This window comes from Daktulosphaira vitifoliae, unplaced genomic scaffold, assembly GCF_025091365.1.
Source record: "Daktulosphaira vitifoliae isolate Bord-2020 unplaced genomic scaffold, ASM2509136v1 Scaffold_2, whole genome shotgun sequence".
NCBI lineage: Eukaryota > Metazoa > Arthropoda > Insecta > Hemiptera > Phylloxeridae > Daktulosphaira > Daktulosphaira vitifoliae.
This window is the reverse complement of record NW_026099573.1, coordinates 34,565,770-34,579,433: the sequence shown is the minus strand read 5'-3', so window position 1 is coordinate 34,579,433 and position 13,664 is coordinate 34,565,770. Positions and strand designations below refer to the sequence as shown.

The 13,664-nt window shown below is 24.9% G+C and overlaps 1 protein-coding gene across 16 annotated transcripts in view; it reads left to right on the top strand.

The window, feature by feature from the left end:
- The window catches only part of LOC126899344 (ELAV-like protein 3), a 38,626-nt gene that overhangs the window by 13,895 nt on the left and 11,067 nt on the right, over window positions 1-13,664 (top strand). For 6 of the 16 annotated variants that reach the window (XM_050674140.1, XM_050674143.1, XM_050674136.1 and 3 more), the window contains 2 exons: window positions 217-527; window positions 1,179-7,521. In XM_050674140.1, the coding sequence (XP_050530097.1) occupies window positions 217-527; window positions 1,179-1,237 (370 nt within the window). In that variant the 3' untranslated portion in view covers window positions 1,238-7,521. Of the gene's footprint in view, window positions 1-216; window positions 676-1,178; window positions 7,522-8,835; window positions 9,391-12,307; window positions 12,493-12,880; window positions 13,112-13,664 lie in introns of those variants that run through there. The other 10 variants (XM_050674144.1, XM_050674142.1, XM_050674148.1 and 7 more) reach the window with 6 other exon arrangements.

Genomic DNA, 13,664 nt, shown 5'->3' with positions numbered 1-13,664 from the left:
CGATATATATTTCAAGTGTCAAATTTAAACATAAGAAGCTAAAATAGTTGAGTGCATGACATTTTATATTAGTATAGAATAACATTTTACAATCATGTCCACTGTGGCAAAATATTTTAAGTCGTTGTATGTATTCGTATCTTAGTTGTGCCTATAGAAACTAGACATCTTTGAAAATCTTGGGATTTGATTTTTATTATTTTGCGCTTCACTCAGATATTCACCCTTGGCTGGTGACCTGCTGGCAAATTCTATGTTACCTGGTAATTCAATGAATGGCAGTGGCTGGTGTATATTCGTGTATAACCTAGCACCAGAAACCGAAGAGAATGTACTATGGCAATTGTTTGGGCCTTTTGGCGCTGTACAGAGCGTCAAAGTCATTAGAGATCTACAAACAAATAAGTGTAAGGGTTTTGGTTTTGTAACTATGACGAATTACGATGAAGCAGTGGTTGCCATTCAGTCTCTGAACGGGTATACGTTAGGGAACCGTGTACTTCAAGTATCGTTCAAGACTAATAAAGGTAATAACAACATAAACGATTTAGATATATTAATACGCAATAAAATGAATCTCAATTGAATTATCAAAATAATTAAAAAACTACTTAATTATAAATGAAATTGTCCTAACAAAAGAATTTTACAAGGTTAACAATATTTGAATATGAGTACATAAATACTTTATGTACTTATTTATTTTGTAAAATGTAATTGTTTACCATTCATTTTTCTAAATTTTTCTACATTGTTATTCTTTTTATTATTATTACATTGTTTTTCAATAATTAATCTTCTATTTAATCTTTATTTATTCATCATATGTTAATTTCTTTTATAACTATTATAAATACAACTTTTCTTGACTTAATATTAACTAATTTACATTGATATATTTTTACTGTGACAATTTTGATTAATTTGTATGAAGGGTGATTTTTATCTTGTTAAATTTTGAATAAATAGTACAAATAATATCTCACAAATATCATTCAGTGCAATTACCCATTGTATACATTATTTATGTATAGTATGGTTCATTTGATTTGTTTCTTTTTTTTTTTTGTACATTATTCTTTCCTATTATTTTATTTTTTTTTTATTTTATGATTATGATGATCATACACTTGGCATACACCTACATTGTAATAATTTGTACGTGTTGTAATTTCTAGGCAAAGGAGATGCATCCAGTTTGTTAATGTCTCTTGCTGATTCATTAACTGACTGTTAATAATTTCATCAATCTTCTTCGAATATTTTCGAATGTTAACATAATCCTCCCTTCTAAAAACATCTTTAACTGACTTGCGAATTCACTTTATCATGACTATTGAAGAAGGTAAATTATGATTATTTATGTTAATTATATTTTTAATTAGATACATCTAAAAAAATCGCGTGCGTCATTTGAATATGGTTAACAAATAATAATTACTCTCTAAATCGTCATGTATATAAATATATATATTTATATTCTATATACATTTAATAATATTAAATTTTATTTATAATTTTTCATTAAACAAAATAATCATAAATGTTAATAATTTCTTAAAAAATACAAAAAAATAACATTTTGTTAATGTTTGTGCAATATAATTATTGTTGGTACCTATAATATTAATATCTTTAACAACATCTTTTTACTGTTTTTTTTAATTGATTAAAATAATATTCTTTTTTTTCATTTATAATTTATTTGGATCAGATAAAATTAATATTTGCGCAAGCATATTGACTGATAGTATTCTGTTCAATTTAACGTTGCTAGTCTAAGATATTCCTATTTAAAAATGCGTATATATGTATGCACACTTATGTGTATATGTTTAAATTAAAATTCATCTATTTATTATAAATATACTTTTGTTGCTATAATTCCATTTATATGTGTGCGTGTATTATGTGTGTACATAATAATTTAGTGTATTTACATTAAATATACTCACCAATTTATTAAAAAATTCATTCATTAAATTGATGAATATGTGTATCTCTGTTTGACAAAAATTGTATTTGATTCTTATTACTTAAATTTTATTGTAATGATCACAATTCCTTTTACAACTTGCAAACGTATTATTATTAATCTTTTTATATTTATATCTTACTCTTACATTTATTAACATTAATGATAATAATAATTATAATAATTTGGCATATTATAATATTCAAAACGAATGATATAAAAAATAATTTTATCCAGTATTAATGAATACTCTAATATTTTTATTAATTTTAAAAACCTTAAACAATTAACTTGTAACAATAAAAAAAAATCTAGATACATTATAATAATATTTGACTGAAGTTAAAAAATAAAAATGTACACTTAGTTGTAGATAAACAGCACAAAATTAGTTTGTATTTCATTTTTCATAATAGGTTAAATTTATAACTGATTATAAGATAATTTATTTTCATAGTAATTGCATAAGTTTTTAGATTTTCCATAATTCATCAACTATGTGTTATTAACCATTAAATCATTTTATTTTTCTTAATCTTAATCGACACTATTTTTGTGAATGAATTAGTACGAACAAAAAAGAAGCAATATTTTTACTCTCTGTACTTCTTAATATTATCAATTATTATTTTAATGTTTAACTGAAGATCAAATTTTACTTTTCTGAAGAATTCTAGTCAATGTGTCAGTAATATATTAGCTTTTGTTAGTAAATCAAAATTTTTGTCGCACATTTAGTTTTCCCGTGTTTCTTACTTCGTTCAAATAAATAGATGAAAATATTTTCTAAAAGATTTTTTTGAATCTTAAGTATTTTTTGACTATAGATATTACTCGACTAATTCATTCTAGTTTAATAATTATTGATCTCATTGCACATGCCGTGAGGATTTCGTAAAAAATTTAATTACAATTTTTAAACTGTCCAAATAAGTTCGCATATAATTAATATGTGACTATAGTATATAGTATGAAAAAGTATTTGTGAAATATACTAAAATGTTAAATACTATTAGGTGTAACATACACCTAAGTATTACTAACATAGTAATACTTATCATGGATGCGTGTGTCGATATGGGCATCAACTGGTCATTGACGATAAAATTGGAAAATGAAATGATAGTTTTATTACATAATGCTTATTCGTAGAACTTAAAATTTCTTTTTGACTTATGGTGACGGGATTTTTCACTTTTATCGTAACTTTCTTATATTACGATATTATTTTTTAAATATTCACACTTCAACGCTTTGCACTATCAATTATTCAATGCTAGAAATGGGCAGCTTTTCTTATTCTCGTGTATAACACTTATACTTTTTAAACTTCTTTCGCTTAACTTAGTAGTTAAATATTTGTAGGAAAAATATTATTTTACATCATATAATGTAGTTATTATTAATGTTTGTTTATTATGTAGAAAAGTAAATAAAACGTTACCGAAACTATGGGTTTTTTCTGTTGATGTTATAATACTACACAATATTTTGCGTTGATTAAATAAATGCGGAAACGTTTTTGGATTTAGTTTAGGACTTATTGTCTATTACCAACCTGTATAACGAGAAAACAATCAAAAGTTACTCAAGTAAAAATTATAGCTTATATTATATATAAGCTTATATTTACTCTTAATGCGATTTTTATAGGAGAACTATAATTCCTTTATTTATTTGTACACTAGAATTTTTGCCGAAATCTTTTTCATAATCATTAATTGTCACTTTATTGACCCATTTTCATATTCGATTTGATCAACAATTTATATACAAATCTATTTGTTTAAAAATCTTCAGTTTCTAAATAGATATTAATTATTCTAGTCTTGACTTTTCGCGAGTTTAACAACAATATATATATATATATATATTATAATAATATTTAGTAGATAATTTATAGGTGCTGCAAATTTAGAATCATTGTATATTGATAGTAACTTGGTTTATGTGTCTATTCCACGAGTGCACTACATAAATCGATTGTAAAACAAAATAGTTTTTCTTTTCACTTAAATTAAGTATAAATAAAAAAAAATCTGGGTCTTTCCAAATTAAATAAGATTCTAAACAGGGTTTTAAATATTTTTTACTTAAGTATGTAAGAGATTAATAACCTTCTTTTTCTAACAATGTAATAATACGATTTAATTATAATATAATAATAATAATTGATAAAGATTTTTCAACCGTTAAACAGCGACACGCTGTATACAATATGATTAAAGCGGCGGGGCATTGGTCTTCGAAGTTACCAGGGGGGATAACTATCTTAAATATTAACTATATTTAAATTAATAAAATGTAATATACAGTGTCCAACTTAAATATTTCTATATGTATAATAGTGATAATTAATTCTAATGGCGAATCTTAAATTTAAAATCTTTTTGATTAATCGCTAATACTTATTAATTATAAGTGTATAATTAAATACCTTGGAGCTAACTACAATCTATTGGCATTTTATTTTGTTATAATATTTTGTCGAGTGTGCATTAATTTCTCTTGTGTTGACAACAAATATGAGCATGTATGATAAATTCATTCCGATTACCCTCTTCATAACTGACACAATAATAATTGTTGGAAGTATAGACTTTTTTTTGAAATGTTCCATACAAATACATTTGAATTTGTAATCATTGTTTGGCGTGTATGATTCTATTTTTATCAATTTTTTTATTATTGTCGTTAGTAAACTTTCACATTTGTATATTCTTGATGAATACAAAGAGTATACAAAACTACCAAATCGTTTTTACACTATACATTCACTATTTTGATGTGCCATATTGATGTTTTGATATTATTTAATAGTACTTTTAACACATATTCGACTTCTGTTTGGAACTTTTCCATTGGTTCGTTTGTGTTGTGATTGTATTTCAGACATTTCTTAAAAATTTTGGCGTCTATGGTGTTATAATCTAGTTTTGTTGAATGAATATAAATGTACTTTTAAATGGCGTATTTTTAAATCAAACATATTCAAATCATACTTAATTTGAATAGTGAATGTTAAATAATATACATGAAATTAAATTGAAACTAACTTCCCTGGTGAGAAAAACAAAATTACACCGTTGTATTATTATTGGCGTTCCCGTAATATATTTTATAAGTAAGTATAACATTGAAACAAAAACAAATATATCGAACAATACATAAATTATTATTTTAATCGTATGTAATTAAAGAAAAAAATAAGCATTTTATAGATGGTTGTAAACGATCTCATTTTACCTACTTTTAAACAAAAGAACTGGTATTCCATACTTTGGACAGTTTTTGTACTTATAATTTTTGCTATACTTACAAATGATTTAAGTCTTGATTAAATTTGTTCGCAGTCGGTATTTAATTAATGTACTACTTTTATGGTACTGAATCAAAATGATTATTTAAAAATATTTTGAGAAGATTGATCGAATCCCTTAATCATACACATTGTACTTTTATGATTTATGAGAACTTATAACTATTCTTTTTATGCTTTCTTAATTGGTTAATACATTATGTCAAAGATACAATCGCGTATGGGGATTTTCAAACGCAATATATAAGATGAACTCCTTTGTCTTCCACTATAATTCCATTTCCAGTAGATACACTACATAATTTTTATACAATTGGCTTTTCTTTATTTATTTATTTTTGTGGTTTGATTGATTATATTTTGTGCGTGCATAATGTCATAGAGACAATTTTGTATAACCCATTAAATTTTTTTTTTAATAACTTCAACGTTGGTGTAGATAATATTTATTTTGTTTAGTTTTACAATAAAATAATAGCATTGGACATAGATTAGTATTATTAAAAATGAATTAGCTTTGGTTTCAATTTATGTGTGTTTAAATAATAATATTATTGTTACAATTATTATTATAATTATTATTATTATTATTATTATTACTCTAATTAATTATTATTATTATTATTATTCGTATTCTTCTTATTATTATAGTAATACGTGGTTATAATAATTTAATTGCTTTTTATTCGGAATTAAAATAATGTTATCACTATTTTTTTCGGTTTACATTAAAAGAAAAGAAAATCGTTTTATATCTTTGTGTGTGATTGTTTTTTTTAATATAATTTTTTCTTGTAGATACGCGTTTCAAAAAAGTAATGTACCTAATTCGTGTGTGTATTAAGTTCAATTGATAGACTTATTATTGTATTATCATTATTGATAACAAATTGGGTATTCATTAAATCTTTTTTGAAACGCTTTTGAAAAAATATAGAAAATTAATATTTTTTTATTAATTACATTTTATGTTTGATTTTTTTTCTATACATTTTTTCTCTTTGATTAAGTAGCACCTTGAGTATAAAATATGTAATTTTTTTTTCATTACTTTTTAACATCTGTTCATATATTATTATTATGCTATAATTAATATTCTGTTGTTTTATCGATTTGTCCATTTGAGTTGAATAGATTAAGTTGAATTTTTATAATAATTTTCCGTACCTATTATATATATTTACATAATTTACCAATGCACAAAATGAGTGCTCAAGTGATTATTAAGAAATATAAAATAAATTGTTAATTGTGTTGAATTATCCAGTGTCAACGAATCGTTTGAATATTATATATGAAAACAAAATAATAATAAATATGTATTCGTTGTATTTTTAATCTGATTATTTATTTATTATAGGAAGTATAAACTAAATACTTAGGTAATATAAATTTTGACATAACCTGGGGTAAAAGTGCCCACTTTTTTTTGTTGCTTATAGCTTGCAGTATATGGTAGTCATTAACATTTTATTTTTATTTTATCTAGAAAAACTATCAAAAAATAAAATTTAAGTGAAATTTGTGAGATTTGAACTTTATTTAATGAACTGAAATAAAATTTAAAATAAAAGCTTGACTCTTGCTCCATCAATGAGAAAAGAGTCCAGTTTGTATTAAGTAAGTTTTAATGTGCTGATTAATAAATAAATAATTGTTTAACAGTTTTTTTTTATTAAAATAACGAAATAATGTTTATTATTAAAGTAATGACTATGTTTATTTAATTTAGTAAACTTGTAGTTCAATATCATAATATTTAAATATAATGGATGAAAAAAGAGCCAATTAGTCATTTAGGAATACATATTTTTCTTAAAAAATAAGAAAATTACTTCAACATTTTTGAAAAAAATGTGTTAGTTGAATTATTCAAATTTAACATAATAATGAACAAATATAATTTATTTAAAATAAATATAAAATGTATTCTTTCAGAACAATTTAGGTATTCTACACTAAATTAAAATATTTTATTTTAATCCCATGCCATAAATTATGTTCGAAAATAAAATTATGTCATTATATTCAATATTGATTAAACATTATATTTCCATAATAATAAAATTAAAATCTTACAAATTTGTTTTATGAACACAAAGTAGTAATCTTAAAGAGTGAAGTATAATATACAAGTATAAAAAGTTTTATAATCTTTATACTTTATTCATTATTATCTCGATGATTTTGGTAACGACTAAAAAACTTGTAATAATGGTCAAAGATTTGATAATTATCAACCATCTATTCATAACTATAACATTCAATTTGTTTATTTCAATATTGGACTCTTATTCCGTAAACTTTTACTCTAGTTTTAGTACAAACCTTAAAATAGTCCTGAATTTAAGAAAGGTCAACGGGAGTGTGTCTTGTAATTATGTGAATATTAAAAACGGATCTAAGGTAAAGTTATTTTAAAGTTAAAAACCTGAGAAATACTTTTCAGGTTATAAAATATTTCATTTTAATTATATTTTATAATTTTAAAAAGAGTTCCTTTGCCTTTATTATAAAATTTATGGCTCTCTTTTGTAATTTACTTGATCAAACCCATCTCTTTCGTCCAAATTGATCTTATGAACTAGTTAAGAACATGGTATTGTGAGACATTATCAAGGACTAAATATCTTTTCATAAGCCTTGATATATGTAAGAAGATAAACTAATTATTGGAAGTGAATTATAAATATAACAATAAAAATGGTATATTAATAATTTAATCATGGCTAAGAATTTTTATACAAATTTTTAAGCATACCTGTAGTTTTTAATTTTACTTTCTAAAATGAAGATATTAGAAAGCGGTAAGTTCTGTGATGTTCAGTGTGAATTCAGTGCCGGATTTAACCAGTATGTCGTTGTAAGCTCTGAATAATTTACGGCCTTTTTATATAAATATTGTTTAATATAAAAATGATATTTAAGTATAGGCACAACTAGGGAGAATGGAGAAAGCTCCAACAGTTTTATTCTTGTTACGCCTATGTATAATTAATATATTATTATACATAATACAAATATAGTTGTTTTCTTTATTACTAAACATTTTAAAGATGTAATATAAAGTTACAGCCTTAACAAAAAACATAAAAATGATGTGAATTAAACCATATACTTAAATTAAAAAATTTAACTATATAAAATATGATTTGAAATAGAACAATAAAAGATGTCATAAATTAAATAGTTAGTACTTACTACTCATCGATTTTTTACATGACTTTAAAGCGTAAAATTATCTAATATGTCATGAAAGTCCATTTTGTTTATGTGAGGTCAACGGTTCAGGGGCACAATAATTGTGGCGCCCAACTTAATCCAAAAATTTTTTTTTTCTCAATGGTCTTTTCATAATGATATTAAATGATTAGCCAAAAAAATGTTTATTTTTACAAAACTGAGAATTACGCTAATTATAATGAATCTATCGCTCTAAGATGGCGGCTCGGGAGATAATTACCTGCTTGTCTCTTTGACCATTCCACCCCTGTTTTAGTAACACGATAAATAATTTTATATTAAAAATTATTTTCCACAGAAAATTAGCTTATGTGTTAACAGGGAAATGCGGTATTGAACATTGAAATATTGATGTAATTAATTTGTTTTTATTATTATTTATTTTAAATATACGTATATGTCGTATTTATGTGTAATGAAAATTTTTGTAGTCTACTTTAAACGTTAAGAGTTACTCTATCGTTTCTAACGACATATTCCAATGTTAGTGCAATTTAATATGTATTATACAAACACTGTGATGACACGCACACATGTAGTATGTATTACGTTAAACACACTATTGGCCAATATTCTGTGATAATATAATATTAATTAATTAAAATAAAAAAAACCGCGGTATTGCGATAGGAAAAAACAATTCTAAATTTCTAATCGAACAACTTTGTATAAAATGAGAAAGTAAAAAAATTAATAACTTAAATGCTCATATATATCCATACATTTATGTTTCTTATTGATTCATTGTAAATTTCTTTATTTTTATTTGTACTTATAAGTTAGTGTTTATTTTGAATAAATAGTTGGTTAAAATATGATCAATTACTTTAAGACCGTATTTTATTATTTAAGGTTACAATACCAAAAATTTAAGTTTTAATTGATTTTAGACAGGAATTAGTTATTTGTGGGTCACTATATTTGTTCAAAATGCCTATTTACTTTTATATTATCCATTTCAATCATGACGTTCAGTTCTGTTTAAGTAACGGTTAGACTACTTAACATTTTTATCTGACGAAATATGTGCAAATTTATATTCTCCGTCAGTCTTTTTACGGTTGGGTTACTATATTTTTAAAATATAACGTTATAGTAATTACATATTAAATAATTATAATAAAAATGTTAAATTTTAACAAAATGTGAATAGTTACTTAATCACTAGTCCTAGTCATAAGGCTGTTAAATTTTTGGGATTGGGGACCTAATTTAATTTTTGTTCCTCCAAAAAATAATTTTTATATTACAATACATATAATTTTGCTATATTTATGAAGGGGCTAAATTTAAAACAAGAAGTATAACTCCACTAGACCTTTATCCTATATAATATTGTTTAACTTTTAAGTACTTTTGATATGTTTTTTAAATTAATTTTGATTTAGTTATAAAAAATTCATGTTTATTTAGGGTGAAGTGTGGTAATTGTAAATGTAGTTTTTTAGATAAATACGCAAGTTTTTTTTTTGAATTTACATTTAATATGATAGCTACACATATAAGACAAAACTTTTCAATCCGAAATAAAATTTTATAAATATTCTATGAAAAAAAAGACCCATAATTATATTTACCCCACTTCATCCTATTGATGTTCATTTGTCGTTTTTGCAATTATCTTTTAATTTAGTTTTAATAAAAAATTTTAAATATTTATAATTTTTTCGTGTCATGATTTCTTGATTATATAACACTTTTGTTTGTATTAAAATTACTTTTTGTCGATTTATTTTTAGTAATATATAAACGTATAAAAATCATATACTGTATTATGATAAATTAATTAATGTGAAATAACTATACATTAAACTAAATATTACAATTGTAATATTTTATTCTTAAATTTAATTCCAGTTTAAATTTTAAATTAGGAATTGACATTTATGGTATTAATGCTTAAGATTTGGTACTTATTAATTAGGTGTTAACTTCAGATTTTGTCACGAGGTCAACTTAACTTTTAAAAAGCAAATAGGATCTTTTTTCTATTAAAAAAATGTAGTACATATAATTACAACACATTTTATAATTAAAATTTGTACACAGTATAATGTTTTTTTCGGGTAAGACAAAGCAAATGAAACTTTACACCAGTCATATTATACAGAATAATGCAATAATGTATGAGACTACAGTCCCACAGATAAATTTTAAGCTTCGACCATGATTTGGTAACTTATAATCATCAGATTTTCTGGCTGAAATAGAGTGCATCAAATGCAATAATATTATCAATTTAAAAATACAGTGTAATCTAGATATTACATTAATAACAATTTGAGTATAAAGATATCCAAATGTAAAAACCAACAAAGTAAATATACAGAGCGATTCAAATGTAAAAACAAAAAATTGCATTAAAAAGAATAATCCAAATTTCATTACCAATAATAAAGTTATAAAGTCCTGCAAATGTATAAATCTGATTAAATTAAAAATACAGGGTAATCTAGATATTAAAAACAAAACAATTTTAGAATACAGAGNAGATATGATAAAAAAATCCACGCGCATGGTTTTATTATGCGCAGTGATTCATTTCTGCTGATACGTATTATGAACCTTAATTATATGGTGTATTATGTATTATTATTAAGACACTATTTTGCAATTGCCCTATTTTTATCAAGGAATAATTTTCTTTTTTCACATATATGATGTATGAGACTATGAGTTTATCTTTTGAATTGGGGTTCATCTATGATAACTATGATGTTCATCGTTAAATCGCAGTTACTAATATATTTATCAAAATTAAATTTATATTTTTATTTTTAATATTAATTTTATTTTAAATTTACAGTGTGCCACTTATAATAACCTGCTAAATTTTTTTTTAATTATTCTTTAATGTAAAAACAATTATTATAATTAGATTATTAATAATTTTTGTGTATAACAGGGGTGTATTTAAGAGAGATTGGCCCCTCCTTGAACAAGCGCTAGCAATATTTTTTTAGGCAACTTCTAATATATAAGGACTGAATGTCCTTTTTTTTTCATCAGGACTTTAATTTTAGCAAAAAAATTTCTATAACATGTTTAACAAAGTAAAAAATATTAAATTTCCTCCTAAAATAATTTTTGAATAGGCCTAAAGGGAATACCTCATTAAGAGGCTACAACCTTATACCCAATACATTTTACTATATTCTCTTTTTGAATTTTCCTGATTTTAATAATAACATTTTTAGATATAGTTTTCACTCATTCTGAAGTAATATTTTTTCTGAAAAACGCTTATCGTGCCCGGCATAGCCGGGTACTTCTACCGGAATCAGTGGCCTACTTATGATGACGGCCCGAAGAGACTTACGCGCCGAAGGCGCGTAAGGCTCGAAGGGCCCCGGGTCTGGGGCGGAGCCCCAGCTAGACGGAGCCTAGTTATTAATAATATAGTTATAGAATGCAACAAATGTAATAATATTATTAATTTGAAAATACAGTGTAATTTAGATGTTACATTTACAAAATTTTGAGTATACTGAGTGATCCAAATGTCAAAACCTAAAAAGTTCAATATACAGAGATATCCAAATGTAAAAAAATTGAATTAAAAAGAAAACCGAAATTTCATTACTAATAATAAAGTTATATAAAGAGTTTTTTATCAACCTGTTGCGGCGTCAAGTAATAACGGAGCCTGCTAAAAACCCAGTTGTTATCTCGATGTTGTATGTATCGTTTTTGTTCTCGCCTTTTTATTTTTTATGAATTTTAACGAGCGGCACATTAGGAGTGGCCCATTGTTGTTCCCTTTTTTTTAGGTATTTCGGCTCTTATGGTCTTCGGTTCAGTCTTATTGTAGTCATATTGCGACGTCCAGTTAGTAGAGTCACGGACGTGCTGAGACGGAAGACAACAGTGGGCCTATTTTTGAATTGTCCGTTCGACAAACGGATACATTTGTTGAACGGTCACGATCGTCGAACGGATTCTATTGTTCAATTAGGTATATAGCCTTCTAAGTATTGTTCGATAAACGTTAATGTTCTACGATCGTTTGCAATTTATTGTAATAAAATAAATAAATATATTACTATTTAATAACAATAATTTATTACTAACACATACATTTATAGTTTGTTAATTTAATTTACTTGATGTGAATTTAGTTTAAGTAATTCAACTAAATTATATAAATAATTTAATTACACAAATTCTAAAAAAAATGTATTTACAATAGCATACATGTTAAATTAAAAATATAGTTTAAAAAATTAAAAAAACACGCTTTTAAAGCACATTGAACTAAAAATTATTTTTAACTTTTTAGTTTGATGTGCTTTAAAAGCGTGTTTTTATAGTTTTTTAAACTATATTTATTTTTTACTTTTTAGTTTCATGTTATGATAGTAGTTACTATCAATATCATGGTTGTTACGGGTAACGGGAAATCAGGGTTCGATTCCGGGGAGGGAGTCTGAGAAACAGCTACCACATCCAAGGAAAGCAGCAGGCGCGTAAATTACTCACTCCCGGAACGTGGAGGTAGTGACGAATAATGACGATACTGGATTCATCCTATGTAATCGGAATGAATGAGTTCTATATCTCTAAATAAGAATAAAGTGTGTTAATATATATTTTTAATAGTAATTAGAATATATATATATATACATGTAAAGCGACTTAAGTACGTAAACGTAACATGCACTAGGTATAGCCGTGTTTTGTTGGCGGGCGAGTCGGACTAATGTTATACCTGAGATATAAACGGCGGTAGGAATATATACGTAAGCCGTATGCACGCGGACGATATTGGTCAGTCAAAATAAAAATTTGTTTATATATATATAATATTGATGATACGCACGTGTATACGGGTACGATAACCAAAAATAAATTTATACAGGAATAGTGTTGCCGTCGTGTGGTGAGCGAGGCGTGGGGTGGGGTGGGGTGAATGCGTTATGACAGTCTAGTCTAGACGACGGAATATGCGAAGACGCGTGGCGTTTGGAGAGTTACATACATACATACATACAGGTGAAACTAATATAAGCGTGTTAAAAATATAGTCTAAAAAAACTAAAAAAACACGCTTTTAAAGCACATTGAACTAAAAATTATTTTTAACTTTTTAGTTCGATGTACTTTAAAAGCGTGTTTTTTTAGTTTTTT